We start from the raw sequence: 18,889 nt of genomic DNA on the forward strand, positions 1-18,889 counted from the left end.
AGGAGAATCACTGCAGAGCTGCCAGGATGACATTGCTTTATCTGCAGGAATGGAATCCTGATGCAACCCAAGCAGTGGCAAAGAAAGAGAAACCTAAGAAGAATGAAGGAGGCAACACATCCAGTGTTGGTTCAGGTGGAGAGGCAGCAGCCCAATCTGGTGACCGTGGCAGGTGAGTATGCCAAGTGAGCCCCTATAAGATGTATCCAGAAGGAATAGGAGTCCTTGGGCTAATGACCTAGTGGGAGCAAAGTGACATTATAGTTACCCACCTTGCATTGTTGGACATATCTGAGAACTTTATGCTGTAGTATCAGTTCTCATAACACCACATTGCATTACTAGTGTGAGCAGCTATGACCGTAACCAAGCCTACGCTGCAGAGTGGTCAGACGATGAGGGCGGCAACACCTACAACTCCAACGAAGCCAATGGCGGTGCCAACTCCTTTGAGGAAGAGCCAGCTGCAAAAGGTGTGCGTGTGCGAGCTCTGTATGATTACGATGGACAGGAACAAGATGAACTGAGTTTCAAAGCAGGTATGGCAAAAAGAAATGGTAAAATGAGGTTACTGAGGGTCAAACACAATATTAAGAACAATGCATATTCCCTTTGATTAACCCGTTTCCCCTCAAACAAACTACAATTAAACTTGTTTTACTCCCACAATGGGATTTCCTCAGAGATGCATGCCTCAGTAATCAGATTTGCAAATCAAGTTTGCTTTTACTTCCTATGGGCCCAACATAGAACAGAACATATTAAATCCAAAATACATAGAGGAGGACACTCGTGTGCTATAACAAGCATATTTTTTTATTACTTGGGGAAGCACTAATTTTAGAAATGTGCTACATCTATTATCAGGTTTAACCTAATGAAATTATTAGTTGTCGTGTAAAGCAAAGATCAGGTGTGTTCTAGGGATTTAGGAAGAGATTTCTTTCTAACATTGATTCTTTATATACATATATGGCTTTCAGCTTACATGTGTCTCAGCAACTACTATTTATAAAAACTGTTAGATCCCAGTAGAATTCAGGTAGCAAAGAGACCATTCCCCTTCTTGCCTTTGTAAAAATCCATTTGGAAAAAAAAGGTTAATGTCTGTTCATTGTGTACAGGTTATCCTTTATAATGATACAAGGGTGGTATCCTTTATTGAACCCCCAACTTCATATTTGTTATTCTTCTTCTAGGTGATGAATTAACCAAATTGGGAGAAGAAGATGAACAAGGGTGGTGCAGAGGTCGTCTAGACAATGGGCAACTTGGTCTTTATCCAGCTAATTACGTGGAGTCTATCTAGTTCTGTCATGTTCTCATCACTGCTGTCAGAAAACAACAAACCAACCCTCTGTCAACTCCCATTACTATTTGCCAGCCAAGTAGCCATCTTGCCGTCCAGTCACTCAGCACAGTTAGAGATCTAAACATATTTTCCAACCAATCTTATTTTTTTAATAGCCATCTCTGAAGAGTATTTTGTGGTCGCGTTAATCTTTTTTTGAGATAATGAAAAATGAAAGGTCGACATTGTCTGTTGAGGGCTTGTTTTGTAAGTGAAAGCCAATACCTCAAGCCTTTAAAGCCTAACCAACAAGACTTCTGATTGGTTGGTTTTTAAGGATAATGTATTGATGAGCCACCTTCCAATTGGCTTGAACTATTTGAAACTTCCGGCACTTTAGCTACTGGGGCCAATCCAAATCACTCTCTTTGAAAAGATGGAAGCAAACACCCACTTGATTTGTTATTCCACTCCACCTGATCTGGATTTTATTTATTATCTTGTCTCATTTTGAAAAGAAAAACAGATATATCCTTTGCCTTCTCAATGATGATCTAGTCAGTATTCTTGTGCTGTAATATTCTATCATCCAAGTAATCTCCCAGAGTCATTGTATTAATTGGAGTATTGTATGTGTATGATATGAATTAAAGGCTTCACTCCAGAGAGCCATGGCACACTATTTTCCCCATCAGATTGAAGAATAATGTGGCATTTAATTTTACTGACTTGAACAGGACAAGGTTCTGAGCTTATGATGGAGATCCTATGCAAACGATCAAAGTGTACCTCACCAGTTCATTTCTCCCAGCTTGTCTTGAGGAATTGGACTGCATCGCTGGATGCCTGATCAAATGACAGTGGAGCAGATGTATCCCTTCAATACCTCTGCATAACACAGTTTTCTCTGCTGTTTCCAGTCTAAGAGATAGCCACTGAGGCAGGAGAGCAATGAGATGCAAATCTACGAAAGCTAATGGCTATCTACGCATTCAGACTGACTACCAACCTTTGATAGAGAAGTGTGTTTGTTTTGTTATGGTCTCCAGAGGTTTGCTTCTTCTTCAAAACAAGATGACTGTGAAGTTGCTGCACACAGTTGGGATGCTACCAGAAGCATATCTTTGAATGGAATCAAAGCCAAGGAGAACATTTCATAAAGTCCTAAGAAGTTGATGTGTAATGTCAAATACTAACAATATCATGCTTTGTAATATTGTGCTGTTGGTTTATTATATCATGCAGATCGGATAGAACTTGAGAATGCATCTTGCTATCAACTGGAGCAAGGGGATGATCAGTGTACATAATGCATGATGAAGGAGGCATGCAGTCATTAATGTGGATTCACAATGTGGCATTTGGCTTCAAAGATATTCAATAGATGAAATGGACTAGTTATAGATGCTGGTGGAGGTGCCAGACAGATGTCCCAAAGGTAGTGGAAGAAAGCCAGTAACTAACATATATTTGCAACACAATTTGTTCATGGATGTTGAACATACTTCGGAGACAGCAATGCAGTTGAGTGATTGAATGCTAGGAGAAATTTGCAGAAATCAGTGAATATAAAACAAGATGCTATGTCTCTTGAGCCCTTTCATATTACACAGTTATAGCACTATGATTCAATTTGAGCTGCTATGGAAACTTCTTATGGAATCCTGGGATTTGCAGTTTGGTGGTCCAGTTTGGCTCTCTGGATGAGAATTCTAAACAACCCTTCCTAAACTGCAAATCATAGGATTCCATGGGCTGTTGTCATGATAGTTAAAGTGGGATCATAGTGATATAACTGTGTAATGTGAAACGGTATCTGAAGCAAAGGATGGATAGGTAATCTTCAACAGTGTTTTGCAGAACCCAAAAAATCTTTTTAAAAACTTCTTCCAAGATGAACAATTTAATGGTTAGTCACAACTGGAACAGACCCACTGCATCAATGGAGACTCGGTAAATTAAGATTTATTTATATATAATTGATTGTATAAGGCAGTAGCAGCTGATAACTAACAGGTTTGGGCTTAAGTAGCAGCTGCATGGAATGCAAGAAAGGGACTTGAACACTGCATGTTTCTGTTGAAATTCCTTTATTCCTGAGCTTGTAGGTCAAACAGTTCAAACCCTTTAGACTGAGTACAGTATCTCTGGTTACCTAGGTTTGTCAAATATAAACCAGACTCTGTAAAGTCTGTGACAACAAGGGAAATCTAACTTAAGCAAAATTACTTATCTGTTTATGCTGGGTATCAAAAAATTATTCTTGGAATAGCTTCTGCTCTAAGGTCTATATATGTAGACCTGTATATTATATGATCCTAGGTAATATTTTTCTTCCTTGCTTCACCTGGATCATTGACAATTAGCTCAAGAGAAAACTTTGTCACTGACTGATGTTACAGTGGGGGAAACTAGGAGAGGATGGCAGTTTCTTTTATAATGCCTGGTCCAAAAATCATTGAAATTTAAAATTGGACTCTGAACATATTTTAGTTTCAGTAATCTTTTTTGTGCGAATAAATTGAGCTTTCTCTATTTTCAAGTGTTCCCAGCATGTTGTAATTTAAATATCCCAAAAAGTGTTTGTCCTACTTGAAAACAGGGCTTCAATTTGAACCAGAAAAATATGAATAAAGAAACAAGTGAAAATATTGTACTATCTAGCTATTGGCCAACAGGACAACCCACCAAGAAGTTCTGTGTCATATTCCCATTGAACATAATCCCTATTAATCTCTGTGGTGGTTGCGCAGAACTACAGGGTGGAGTGTCCTTAAATATATTTGCACATTTCATCTCCTAACCATGGATACAGCAATACAGCAAGTCTCCAATCATCATCATCATGGTAATGAAGTTGGTAGTGGAAGCATAGATTTGTTGAATAAGGATGTAGAAACATATGGAGTGCATCCAGTATAAGAGCTTCTTGTGTTGAAGGACCAATGTTTATGAAAGGAGAAATGTTTTACAGAAGGAGTCTATCCATGAATAGAAGCCCCTTTGGTTCATGGAGTGGATTGTGAGGGATGCAACCTACTATAATTAAGAAATCAAGATCTGTGTCAAGAAAAGTTACAGCACATAGTCAAAAAAGAAGGAAGATCTTGCCTAAACTCACTACTGATTAAGTGAAATATGATGCAATTGCTTTAAGGCTGCATGAGGAATCTCTAGTGCTCTAGATCAACAAGTCTCCAACTACCATAATCCCTGAGCATTGGCTATATTGATTGGGCCTGATGGTTGTCCAAACCCAACAACATCAGCAGGGCTACACTTTCTCTGCTGCCACTTTAAAAGCATAATTTTAGTAACACTTGAGAGCAACTACATTCCCCTTGTAACCTCAGAATTGAAGCTATCTCTACAAATGTACTTATTTAATAGTTGTATGCTACATTGATTTTAAAAATAGTTTATTTCACATAGGCCTTTTAAAGCAAGAGCTATTCCTTCCCCCAATGGATGGAAGCTACAATCACTGTTTATGTTTGCCTATATTTTTATTTTCACAGTCTTCTTTAACATGGGTGAAATCTTCTCTTTTACTCAAAGACATGTTTCCCTTGCAATCTTTTCTTGTTTTTGAAACTAGAAGGACAAATGGAGAAATAGTTATGAGTGAAGTTCTTGGTGGTCCCTTTCCCAAATTCCTTTCTTCACAATAGCACATTATCCCTTGTATAAATGGTTGCGTATCATCCATGGTGCACATCGATTGGGCTTGTCCCAATTTTGACTAACATATTTTGAAGTGATGGAATCAGGTGAATCCGTCATCCAGCTACCTCCCATTGACCAAAATAGGATTTCCCAACTTTCCCCCAGATGTCTTGGGCTACAATTCCCAGCTTCCTGAGCCAAGTTGTAGGAGACTGGTTTAGTAATTTGCTCTCTCCACACAATACCATACTGGAGATCTTATGCCATTTGTTTCTGTTTTCTAGAAGCCTCCTTTTCAGTATCTGGTTACGGGCTACCTTCCTCCAATTAAGAGTGCCCTTTTGCATATTATCTACCTTTCCAGGGCCCCAAGGGGCTTATGTCTAGTGTAGTGTTATCCTAGATTATGCTATCTTTTTCATGGTATGAGTACCAATGTCTTTCCTTAGATATCAGCCTCCTGCACAACAGTCTCTTGGCTTCTGTATGGACATTTACATTCATTCCTCTTTGACTGAAATCTGTTTATCTTACAAATTATTGGACCCAGTGACCAAGTGTAATTCCTAAATGAATAAAACATGCTGCATACTGGATAATGTAGACAAGATTTTTCCGACCTTCCAACTTTTGTTTTGTTTTGTTAGATTTAAAAAAAAATTGGGGAATGCTGTTGTCTCAGCAATGCACCTGTTTTTTGTACATTGATTGTGTAATTTAAAACTAAAAGGTATATATATACACACGCATATATATATTGTGACTGTATTACTGTGTATACAAAAAAAAAAGATGACTGATCTATGTAAATGTTATATGGATTTTGATTCTTGTTTGATTCTTGTACTCTTAACATCTCCTGATGTAGATGTAGCTGTCATGTTTACAAGATGAATTCTGTTGCTGGGATTGATCAGGCCACAGGCTGAACTAGAGAACAGTTTGGTGGCTGATGCTGAGCTTCCTATCTAAATTCTCTTTCATTCTGATTCCCATTTGAATACCTATTCAAACCTCACGTTAAAAATAAACCTCTGTCTTGTTTTAGAGCAGGACTGTGTAACTTAGAAATATGAGAAAATTCTCTTTCTCTTTGATGGACTCACAATGTTTTGGTGGCAGCTGGTGACTTCCATGTCTGTGGGGTGGGGAATTCATGCCAGGTTCTAGTCCGAACTTTAAATGAATGATCCAAGGTACTGAGCCTTAGCCCCAAAATAGGTTCAGTGCCTTGGTTGGCCACCTTAAAACTTGGATCAAATTCACCACTCCACTGACACAGAGCACTAGCTGCCACTATAATGTTCAGAATGAATCCCAGTCAATTTGGGTAGAGTAGCTCCAATTATTACACAAGACACTGACTTCCATATTTTTTTTGCTTTGCCTAGCAAGTCCTGGATTTGGACTACCCTGACTCCTTATTAGGGGATGGAGGTAAAGAGCCCAAGGGATCCAATTATGTAAGATCAAATTATGGGGAAATTCCAGTCACCAGGTCCTGGAAACAGCCATTTCCCCCCACCCCCCACCATCTTCACATGCAATCTCAGTGTCTTTCCACTCCCATTCTTGCAAAGCTACCAAGGTAGTAAAGATTAAAACATAATAAAAATACCTCCCCTACCCCAAATCTACCCACCTTCATCCTGGACCTTGGACAGAAGTAGTTTTGCTCATTGAGAGAACCTTAGGCTGATATTCTTAGGGGTGATTCTCAAGCCCATTTCTGGAATGGCACTCACAACTGTTTCCAGACATTTGGTTATGCAGAGGCTGCCATGCCAAGAACCATGTTTCCATTGAATTTTAGCATGCTGGTCAAAGAATTACTCTTTGACTTTGGTAAGAGCCAGTGAAGATTCTTTGCAAACTCTCTTCTTTGCATGGCTACCTCTATGTAATAAAATGAATAGGCTGGCAGAGTGACCACCATGCTGGAACTGCTCATGAGAATCGGTGATAAAGCCATTGCATTTTCTTTGTGGCTTAGTGGAAGCAGAATGAATGCCAGGAATGAAAAAAATGAAATAAAACTATGTCCCCCACCCACCCTTATTTTTCTTATTAAAGCCTTGTGATATTTAGGAAGTTTGGATTAAGTTAAAGACTAATGTTTCTGTCAGCAAAGCTACATCCTTGCAGATGGAGAATAATGTATCTGTGTCATGCCAGTCTGCCTCTTCTTCCATAAAGAGCAAAAACTATACTTAAGAAATACAATAATAAAAGGATTATTTTATTCATGCATGGTGTGTTTAGCTTCGTTGCTGTTGCCACAGATAATGAAAAGGGATCTGTTATCCTTACAACTCAGAAATGCAAAATGAGCTCATGAAGACAACAGGGAATAACTGCAATCAGCTGTGTAAAAAAGAAAACGTGAGCAGATGAAGCTGGCTTCTTGAAAAGGTAGATCTGCTCAAACTTCCTTCTGTTATACAGCTGTTCAGTGACACAAGGGTCTTGCATTCTATGTGGTTACATTGCTCCAAGATAGTGGGTGTAACAATTCCAAGGCTGTGGAAACTGGTAGCAGTGCTGATTCTGTTCTGGGTTCTAGTCCTTGTCTTAAATTATCTATCCAAGGTGCTTAACATGTTTGGGAGCTAAAACATGGAATGGGTTCATTTGGACAGGTTGAACAGCATTTTGGAAGAGATCAGAAGGGTTTCATGGGTACATTTGTTGCAGCGGAGAACATGAGACAATTCCCTTTGCCATTTTATTTCTTGGAATAAGAATCTTCTGAGACAGAACCCTCTTTGACAAGTGTCTTTTCTCACTGTAGAACCAAGCTCAGGTAATTTATGTCCTCACCTTGTGCTATGCATTCCCAGAGACCACAGTGCAAATAACAAATGCATGAGAATTAACAACTGCATATCTCATTATTAAACTTCACTGATGGATTGGGCTGGATGGCCCTTGTGGTCTCTTTCAACTATGATTATATAACTCTACACACAAATAAAATGTTCCCATGGGCTCCATCAAAGGAGAAATCTTAGCACAAGCTTCTTAAATATAAATTATTCTACAAACCAAGAAAAAGCAGAAGCCAAAATAGGCAGCTATTGAGAGACATTTTATGCAGACTGCAAAGGAGACTTGCCACTAAATTAGACTGAGAAATATTTGGAATATAATCTCTATATTTAAGATGCATTACATAAAACTATCAAAGCATTTCAAAACACTGTCCATTGTGCAGTTTGTCTTTAACATCATGTACATCACTTTTACCAATTTGTTTTTTATTACATCTCTGTTATAATCAAAATAAAAAATATTTTTAAAATAAACATTTTTTTTTAAAAAAGAGGCTAAGAATGGAAAGGAGGAAGTGGAAATTAGTTGTATGGAAGCACTCACTAATTTAGATCAACCTCCCCAGTACTGAATTGCACAATTTTCGCACAATTTTCAGACACTGACTGTGTTGGCTGGCAGGTCTACCTTAAAGTAATCTGTAAAGTATTTAAAGGTTGAGCAGTACAAACAACAAACATTGACCAGAAAAGAACACTAGGACTAGGAGTAATAGAAGGGAACTCAGATTAATGGAAGGGTACTCTGTGTATTAATACTCTGGAGGCATTCAATCCTATCTTATCTTGAATGCTGAAAGAACCACGGATACCAGGCCATATTCAGAAGAAGGCAAAGGTAATCTCTTAATATTGCAAATAGTAATAATAATCCTAGGATAAGAGTCACCATATGTCAGAGTTGATTTGAAGGCACATAACAACAAAGTATAGCAATATCATAAGTTCAAACCGAACTCCAAACTTTGCAAACATTCCCCACTTCCCAAACATTTGGACTATCTTTGTCATGATTCATTCCCCCCATAATTGTTGCACTTGCATTCTGCTATTAAAATCAGCTCCAGTCTGTCCTGTATGCTTTGCTGGCCTTGGAAGCTGCCAGTAAAAAAGAAAAAAAATCTGCATGTGTGGTAGAGGATCTGGTGGACAATCCATCTCTTTTCACTCTTTCCTCCCCATATGCCACAATGCACTTGGTAACATTCAGAACCATTGCTTTAAAAAGTCCCCACGGCTGGCCTAATTTGGCATAGTTCAATTCTATTATATAGGTGCGGAGCTGACATTGTTGAACAGACAGAGAATGATTAATCAAATCACCCGGTGGGGTTGGGAGGCAATTTCCATAACCATGCTACTGCACCACTACCACTACCTGTGGCGTATTGTGAGAAAGTCAACAGCAACAGCAACCCTGCTTTGTCAAGATGGTTGTCATTCCTCAGAGATCAGTGCATGGGGCCAGGTACTGTTAATACCCCAGAGCAACCTCTGTGTTTGCCAGAATCTCATTCTGTACAGCCTAGCAATGGCTCTGTTTTGCTCAGCAGTGCTCAGATGCTCAGCCAATTGGCCTCAGAAGGCATACAGGAGCCAAAGTGTTCTAGCCTTGGGTCAACATGAGCCCTGGCAGAAGGCTGCTGCACATGGCCCTATTGTCTTTCTTCTCAAGTACAGTTGATTCATACACTGCAAATGGGCAGCTCTGTCCCTTTGCTAACAATAGTAGAAGCAATACCTGCTCTACTATTACATTCACCATGTATATGAGGACATATCTAGTCTGCCAATACAAAAAACCACCTAGCCTGCGATCTTGAGCTAAACTAGGGGGCCACATTCTGTTCTCAGCAAGACCATATCATTGTATCATCAAATAAATCCTGAATTAAACTTTAAAACATTATATTGGAACTTAAATAATTACTCTTAGTTTATGTCAAAAAACACCAATCTCCCACCAAAGCATTGTGCCAAGATTTAAAAGGTCCTTTGGAGGAATTATCAAATTTGTCAGATTGCAACCTGCCATGACAAATTTTACTGAAGTGATTTCTTTTCTCACAGTGCACTCTTGTTAGTGGAAAGCAAAAGATGGCCAAGGAGATGGAACCATAAAGGCAGCTTATAAGATTTCCATGCAAAACTATGGAACATGAAACAATACAGTGTTAGAGATCTGTCCATCAACTCAAAAATTACCAAACATACTCATTAGTACACCTGGTTCATATGATTTGTTCTACAATGTAGATTTAGCAAAGTTTCACAAATTGTTCCCTTGCTTTTCTGACCAAAAATTGTTCCCTTGCTTCTTACAAAAACTTCAGAGAAAAAGAAGAAACACGCCTACTAAATAATCCCACCACCATTCTCCCTCAATTTCCACCAATTCCCCACATTCTCTTGGCTTCCCATAGGATGGAGCTAGAGAGACAGAAATCTATCTACACTGTATATTAAAAAGTCCTATACACAAAACCATGAGCTTCGTTTCATAGCAGTTACTTCTTTTTCCATTTTATCTTAACAAAAACAGTCAAGTGTGTTTCTCTTTTCCCACACTTAGTCAATGCACATGTCTTTGAAGATCAAACGGGTTCCTAGCCTCCTGTCCAGTGCTTGAATTCTTCTGTGTTAAAATATTGCAGAGGAGAAGGGGGTCCTGTGCCAGTTATCCTCCACAAGGTAGTCAGTATTTCTGAATTTGTTCCACTTGCTCTGCTTTTCAAACAGGATGTACAAATTGGTAGACCAGCCGCTGTGAGATATCTGGTTTCCTAATGATCCCTTTCTTATAATATTGTCGAATAGAGCGGCTCAGCTTGTCGTAGTTCATGGCAGGCCGGTTCTTCCGGATTCCCCATAGGCGGGCCACCTGAGCAGAATCTTCTATCTTAAATATGCCTAGAATGTAAACAAGGGAAACAAGAAAGCCAATTATGTCATTTGTTCTAACTATGATCAGCTTTCCATCTAACTGTAAAGTATCCTGAGGCTCTCTTATAATATCTTGACTCAGATGACTGATTGATCCCCCAACTTCAAAGGAAGGAAGGGAGGGAGGGAGGGAGGGAGGGAGGGAGGGAAGGAAGATTTAGGACCACAGGAGATAGCACTTATATGAATTGTGAACAATATCAAACAGCAATGTAGGGAAGACTCCCTATCCCATTTACCTTTCGGTACTAGAATGGTGGAACTGATATCCAACACATAAATCAGAATTAAAGCTTCTTGTTGCACAACAGAATCTGGAATTGGACTGACCAACAGACAGACAATCCTATATCGCCTTTCTTCTAATATGGGAGCCAAAATAGTTTATAGTACAGGCAGCCCCCAAGTTATGAACAAGATGGGTTCTGTAGGTTTGTTCTTAAGTTGAATTTGTATATGAGTTGGAACAGGTCCATTTTCTAACTGTAACTCCAGCCAAAAATGTATTTTTAAGCTTTGGCCAGCATAGGGAAGGGTTAATACCCCTGTGGTGTTTGCTTTACTGTCTGTGCCCCTGTTCAGAAGATTCCACCTCTATTTCTATTTTTGTGATAATTGGATTTTGAAAAATACGGCTTGTTAAGGAAACAAGGATTGGTGGGAAAGCTTCGGTGGGGACACCTACTCCCCACGATAACTCGCCCAGAGGTGCAATTCCCTCCCTAGAAGATTTCTCTCACTTCCTGTTGTCTCAGACCCGATCTTAACTATGAGTAATTTGCAAGTCAGATGTTTGTAACTTGGGGACTGCCCGTATGTTAAAAACAAAATATTAATAAATTATGAAAGGCCTCAGTGACACATACCTTTTTCCTTATTAAGCCAACGAATGAAGCGACCATAGTTATGTGGCTTCAGCAGAAGCTCCTTTAGAAACTGCCATAAGTGAATGGGCTGGCCTGAGCAGGATGAATCTACTTCACTGTCTGTCCAGTTCTCTTCATTCCCTATAGCAAGAGATACAGGGTATTAGAGGAAATAAAAATGTGAAACCACTTTTATTTTTAATTTCTGTCTTTGATTTATATCTCAATTCCGTTCTACAAATGGGACTCAAGGGGGCTTTACTATTAGTAAAGCTGTGCAAACACATAAAATGAATAAAAGCATAAATATTTTATACACAATTTTAAAACATGCAGCTATTTCATTGAAAATATGTGTTCTGCACAGAAAATTTATCTTCACCTGACATTTGGATATATATTTTCAGCAGAATAAATTCTCAATAGCAAACCAGATTTGGGGACTTCTGTGTAACATATAGAAAAATTGTGAAAATAGGATTTGTTATTGCCCATGAGCACAAAATTTAGGAAAATTTACAATCCTAGACAAGAGTGAGCTCACCACAATAATGCATCTCTCCAGGGGCAGCCTTCTCCTTCATCCAGGCAGCTGGAAAGCAAGCACAGATATTAAAGGATGATCTGTCTAGCAATCTCTGACGATACTTGACATAGATGCAGGTGAAACGTCAGGCGAGTATTCTTCTAGGACATGGGCCATACAGCCCGAAAAACCTACAACAACCCAACCTCTGATATGCCCAGTTTCTCCATTATTTCCCTTCTTTTCTGGTCTCTTCTATAAAACACAAGAAAATGGCATCTGAGAGAATTGGAAGGGAACAAAGGCTCAGGCTTCTGCTGTGTGAAAGGTCCACCTACGTATCAGGTTTTCAGTGGTAAATGATATAAACCAGGCATGAGCAAACTTTGACCCTCCAAGTGTTTTGACTACAAGTCCCACAATTCCTAACAGCCTACTGGCTCTTAGGAACTGTGAAAGTTGAAGTCCAAAACACCTGGAGGGCCGAAGTTTGCCCATGCCTGATATAAACAGAATCAATCTAAGCCAATTACTTTCAGTGTACCACCGGACTGACTGCTTGCACAATGTCACAAAACATGACAATGAGCCAAATATGTACAATCTGTACCTTCTCTAGATCGTATGCTCTTCAGGCGTTGCCTTGAGTCGCTACTACCAAATTGTTCAGGTTTGCACAGACTGTTTGCATAGACTCCAGTTTCTAGGAGTCATCTGTATACTGTGTCCCAATGGACACAGCAGCCATTGCCTAGTAAGGCTAGACTGAGCAATGTTCACAATCCTTATGCATTCTCTACTTTATTAAATACATAAGGATCGTGAATATGGATAGTTCATGAATGAGTAACTCTAGGTTACACATTTGTAACTGTGATAATGAGTTCTAGCCAGATCTTTTAGCTGCACCATTTGTTTCCCTACTATGACATTAGATACCTGATTTCCAAATGTCCAGGTGAGCATGCAAAACATCACCACAGGCTGGGGAACGCTGACGAAATTGCTCCTCAGACATGGCACACAGATCTTTTCCAGAGAGATCCTGGAATGATTTCCCAATCTGGGGCAACCGGTACTGGTGTTCTGTCCATAAAATCCACTTCTGGACATTTCCTGGACTCCAGTCTGCTGGGTCTACAAAAGAAACGATGGAGATAGATTGTACACTGAGTCAATTAGAATTAGTATCCAAATGACTTTCACAAGCATTTTAGCTGACTGGAACTCAGAAAGGAGAACTTTCCCATCTTCTGTAATGTTCTTCATAACTAAGTAATTCATAGCTTTTAAAGCCCTAAACGGTTCTGGCCCGACCTATCTGTCCGAACGCATCTCCTCCTATGAACCAGTTAGGACATTAAGATAGTCTGGGGAGGCCCTGCTCTCAGTCCCACCGGCCTCACAAGCACGCCTGGCGGGGACGAGAGACAGGGCCTTCTCAGTAGTGGCCCCCCGGCTGTGGAATGCCCTTCCTACAGACATTAGATCGGCCCCCTTCTTATTGGCATTCAGGAAGAGAGTGAAGACCTGGCTCTTCGATCAGGCTTTCAACTAGGCAGTACAATTGATTGATTATTGGAATATGGATTAATGGACAACGAGATTGGATGCTGATTCTATTGATGAGACGTGAGGGATAGTTGTTTTTCTGTATTGTTGTATTGATGTTCTGATGTTAATTAATGGATATTACTGTTTTAAATGATTAATGATTTTGTATTGTATTGTTGATACTGGTTGTTAACCGCTCTGAGTCGCCTGATGGCTGAGAAGAGCGGTATACAAGTGAAGCAAATAAATAAATAAATAGCTATGTAGAAAACACCTTCTCATGTATTGCTTATTGCTACAGATTATATGTGACCCATCTATGAGTTTTCACTTAACAACCCCAGTTAATTAAATGGGAATAAATCATGGGTATGTATGTAGTCAACAGCATCAGAAGTAGTCCACATAGGGAAAGCTGTTCTGAAATCTCGAAGAGGTAACCCAAATGGCAGGAGACATAAGAACATTAGATCAGATCAGCAGCGTGTCTTTCTTGCCTATGAACACAGAGCTTTCCAATAATAAATTCCATTTCCCTCTGCAACTACTGAATCATTGCTGCTAAATATAATCAGAAAATGAATATGCATTCCAGTTTTTTGTATGTTTTAAAACCTGAAAATTAAGTGCAGGGCAGGCACTAAGACATGCAAGCACCATTTAATCCATGCACCTACATTTCAATTGCTCTGACATATTTTTCTTTAAAGGAATATCATTGCTGCGTTCAGATTATTCCATTACCAATTTTAGTGGGAGTGGAGAAAGACTGAACTGGAAAGGTCTTGCAATGAAGTAATTGCCTCTGATTGTGATGTTACAAATGCTATCCCGTATATCTGCAGAGAGTTCGTAAAATTTGTACTGCTTCTGCCCAAGACTGTGGTAGAGGCTTCTTCTTTGGAGGCTTTTAAACAGAGGCTGAATGGCCATCTGTCGGGGGTGCGTTGAATGTGATTTTCCTGCTTCTTGGCAGGGGGTTGGACTGAATGGCCCACAAGGTTTCTTCCAACTTTATGATTCTTTGAAACAAACATATATCTGCATTGGATCCAAACACACTAATAGCTGGTTTTGCAAGCTGAGTTGGGTAGTCCTGGCTGGAACTTTGAGGAATGCCACATGTGGTAGCTTATCTTTCAGAGGAAGAAACTGGTAGAACTATTCTGAGTACTCCTAGGCTAAGAAAATGCTATGATATTCATTTAGTTGCCATGTCAAAAGCAACTTGGCTTCAAATAACAAGAAAGGAGATTCCATGTGAACATTAGGAAGAACTTCCTAACTGTGAGAGTCGTTCAGCAGTGGAACTCCCTGCTTCAGAGTGTGGTAGGGGTGCCTTCTTTGGAGGCTTTTAAACAGAGGTGGGATGGCCATCTGACAGGTGTGTTTTGAATGTGATTTTCCTGTTTTTTGGCAGGGAGTTGGACTGGATGGCCCACGAGGTCTCTTCCATCTCTATGATTCTACGACATGAAGACATATACACAAACATCCATTTTGGGATCTCAAAGTGTGCAATTCCCACTCAATTCAATAGGTGGTTGTGTAATCTATGCCTTCTAGAAGATTTAGAAAGACTAGTTACATATTTTATCCATATTTAAGCAAAATTTAGAGAAACTATGCAAACCCCACCCCCAGCATATAAATCTAGTGAATGTCAGAAACATGAAGACTTGGGTTTTCTGGACATGTATATTGCACATCACACTGTTTAGTGTTTCAAGTCACATGCTCTAAATCTGGTTCATTGTGGCATTCTGAATTTTTCCCTGGTCCAGGGACTAAATGGGAAGATTAGAAATCTCTAGTCTTGAAGTTTGACTTCTTTTTTAAAAAAAGTTTTATGCAGTGGTGATAATTCTGTGGCTTAACAGAGGAAATTCTGTTTTGGCCACTCCGCCAAAATGCATTTCACATCAACCAAAATGCATTTCACATTACCAGTCAGATGGGATAGCTTGATAGTAATTTCTGTACCGCATGCATCACAGAGACAAAAAACGAGGATAAAGGTGTAGGATAAAAGCAGGATTGTAGCAACGTCTTTAAGACTGAGATTTATTTTAGCATGAGTGCTTGTGGATATAACTCTTTTATTTTAGCATTAGCTTTCATAGTTTATATCTGTGAAAGCTCAAACTAAAATACAAAACAGTTTAAGTTGTTGCTGAATTCCATTTTCCTCTTTCTCTCTTCTTCTTTCTTATGTTGTATGAAACTAGCATGGATACTTCTTTGAAAGCAAGAAAGTAAACAGTAGCCCATTCCATGTATTCTCATATTAAATCCAATGACATTTTGGGTTATTTTCTTTGTGACAATTCTGTTGATTAAGATGGTGACATAACCAACCACATGGTATCTTAGAACAATGGCAAAATAAGAAAGGATTTGAAAGTAGCTCAAGATCTGCCACTGAACTTCCATGGTGCCTAGAAATCTATTTAGTGGGATTTAATCCTTTGAAGATGCCAGCCACAGATGTAGGCAAAATGTCAGGTGAACATGCTGCTAGAACACAGCCATACAGCCCATAAACCACACAGTACCCCAGTGATTCCAGATGTGAAAGCCTTCAACAATAAATCTATTTAGTAATCACACCATTGTATTGTCGAAGGCTTTCATGGCCGGAATCACTGGGTTGTTGTAGGTTTTTTGGGCTGTATGGCCATGTTCTAGAAGCATTATCTCATGACGTTTCACCTGCATCTGTGGCATGCATCCTCACAACCTCTGAGGATGCTTGCCACAGATGCAGGTGAAATGTCCAGAGAAAATACTTCTAGAACATGGCCACACAGCCTGAAAAACCAACAACAACCCAATAACACTGTTTTTCTGCACCACAAACATTTTCTTCTTCCAAGCCAGTAAGAGAAAACACCTTTGGGATACTCACCTGCAGCAATATTGAGAAGCTTGCAAGCTGTTTCAATGTCCTTGAGGACTTCACCCACCACCATAGTTTGCACTTGCTCCAGGGAGTGTTCCTCCAGGTGAAGGCTGGCTGAGTAGTCCATATCAGGTGTGAGGCTCAAACCTTGACTGTCAATGATTGGGCACTGCTCTGGTTCTTTGGGCACCTCTGCCCTACCTCCTTGGCTGTTGGGCTGTTGACTCTCCCCAAGACCCTTAGGGACCCAAGGGCAGTCATCTGGGTAGAGCATGTCAAAGTACTGCAGGCAGAAGGCAGGGAGAGTTTGCTCAGGTGTGGCAGGGGGACTTGGACTGTCAAGGGACTTCCAGCTTCGGCTGTCAGGGTTTTGAGCCACAGGTAGTTTCTCCAAGCCCAAAAACAGCACAGGATCCTCAAAGCAGACTCGGCTATGTGGCAGAGCAGTCAGGCCTTGGCCAGCACTGCCCATTACTCTGCACAGGTTTGCTTCCAGATCTGTCATCAAAGAAAAGGAGAAGGAAGGAAAGGGGGTGAAAAACATGCACCAGTCAGATGGGATAGCTTGATAGTAATTTCTGCATTTCTGCCCAGTGATCAGGCACAATGGAGGAAAGCTAAGCCTGTTAAAGGAAAAGAAACCACCAAAGAGTCACTCTATGGCCAAAGAGACCCCTTGATGAAAATAGGTTAAATAGCTCTTCATGGGCCCAGGCAACTCTTCCCTTCTGGGTCATTTGGCAATAAGAAGGCAAGGGAAGGAATCCTGTCAGTGAGGGTGAAGGGATAATCAAAATACAGAAGAGACACACAGAGAGAGTTGTCCATGGTTAGTACCACATGGCAGCTTTCTAGAGAGCAAGAGCAAATCTGTGCACATGTTTTTCTCTTGTCTTGTCTTTCTTATCACGTTTGTTGCACACCTTTGTTGCAAAGCATTTTCAAACATTTGCAAAGTTCACAGCTCACGTCTTTAAAGGCATGGGATCTTGCCTTATTTTAACCTGTTTTGTTGGGCATGTCCTTTTTAAGCCGCCCCAAGTCCCCTCAGGGAGATTGAGGCAGGGTATAAAAATAAAATTATTATATTATTATTCCTTTAATTGCCTCTTTGTCAAGTGTGATTCTACACAATGTTAATATTACAGATATTTCTTTCATCTATACCATCTGTGAGATATTTCACTAAGAGAGATGTATAGATACATAGGCCTATTGTTCTGGGAATAATTTTTATTTTTAGGATTCAGAACTATTTTTGGAGGCTATGTGCTTTCCTCAGATGAAGAGCAACTCCTGCCTATGTGAATATTTACATACATTAAATTGCCCAGTGACTAGAGCTGTGACTAAACTAACAGTTTAAATGTCACTGGGGTGGAACACACTGTTGACAACCCTGCAAGCAAATGTTGGTGGCTCACATAGTATACCCAACAACAAAACCTCTCACTGTTTTCATGTAGTCAGGCATAATTTGCCCCAGGAGAAAAGTGAAAGTCGATCAGCCCTTAGGAGAGCTGCCTTGTGTACGATACAATAGAGCCTTCAGGTCATTTCCACTTAGGGCAGCCCTAACGCAAATCTATCAGAAGGTTTGTTTGGAAATGTTTGTTCAGAGGAAGTCTACCATTATCTTCATCTGAGGCTTATTATTATTATTTCATCTAAAAAGCATTGCATAAAATAGTTTATCTAAAACTGATAAAATAAAGGGATCACAAGCTGCTAGATAATTTTAGACTAAAAATGGGCAACAGCAATCACATTGTTTGTAGCTTTAAACAAATCTTCCTCTGTGCATGAGGCAGGACATCGTGGGCAAGCATACAGATGCCGAGTTGTTTGCTCTGCTCCACAGTCACCAAAGGTGGAGGATTCTTCTAGGTAGTGCCATTTTGCCAGGTTGTCTTTTGATCTGACCACTCCACCTTTGAAACTGTTCAGGGACTTCCAAGTTGCCCATTCTTGGTTTGCCTCGTGGGGGACCATCCAGTTGGAATTCCCTGATTTTGCTGTCCACAGGAATATTCTTACTGTTGCTGGAGGAACATTTAGAGGAGTGGTGGTTCTTATGAAACTTTTCCTTGATTTACATCTACTGGGAGGAGGCTGAGAGCCATATAGTGGGTGGCTTTCACAGTGTTCAACCTTATTTCTCTTGCAACTGGCAGCAACTTCCCATCGCACATTGGGGAGGCAATGCCAGCTAGCTTATAGAGTCTATCAACAGGTGTAGGTTTAAGACATCCTGTGAATATTCTACATGTCCGAGGCTGAGAGAGTGTGACTATCCAAGCTTGTTCACTG

At 40.0% G+C, this 18,889-nt stretch overlaps 2 protein-coding genes across 3 annotated transcripts in view; one reads left to right on the top strand and one right to left on the bottom strand.

Annotated features, from left to right (window-relative positions):
• Positions 1 to 7,205, top strand: part of PACSIN1 (protein kinase C and casein kinase substrate in neurons 1) — an 81,343-nt gene extending 74,138 nt beyond the window's left edge. For both annotated transcript variants that reach the window (XM_060773114.2, XM_060773115.2), the window contains exons 8-10: positions 48 to 172; positions 346 to 539; positions 1,200 to 7,205. In XM_060773114.2, the coding sequence (XP_060629097.1) occupies positions 48 to 172; positions 346 to 539; positions 1,200 to 1,309 (429 nt within the window). In that variant the 3' untranslated portion in view covers positions 1,310 to 7,205. The remainder of the gene's footprint in view (positions 1 to 47; positions 173 to 345; positions 540 to 1,199) is intronic.
• A 1,634-nt stretch (positions 7,206 to 8,839) lies between these two features.
• SPDEF (SAM pointed domain containing ETS transcription factor) lies at positions 8,840 to 17,084 on the bottom strand. Its single transcript, XM_060773113.2, has 5 exons — positions 16,586 to 17,084; positions 13,063 to 13,260; positions 12,142 to 12,189; positions 11,598 to 11,738; positions 8,840 to 10,698 (listed from the first exon to the last, which is right to left on the bottom strand). The coding sequence occupies exons 1-5, from the start codon at positions 17,082 to 17,084 to the stop codon at positions 10,520 to 10,522; spliced, it is 1,065 nt and encodes a 354-aa protein (XP_060629096.2). The 3' UTR covers positions 8,840 to 10,519.
• Positions 17,085 to 18,889: the final 1,805 nt, after the last annotated feature.

The sequence above is a fragment of the Anolis sagrei genome, chromosome 4 (assembly GCF_037176765.1).
Source record: "Anolis sagrei isolate rAnoSag1 chromosome 4, rAnoSag1.mat, whole genome shotgun sequence".
Taxonomy (NCBI): Eukaryota; Metazoa; Chordata; class Lepidosauria; order Squamata; family Dactyloidae; genus Anolis; species Anolis sagrei.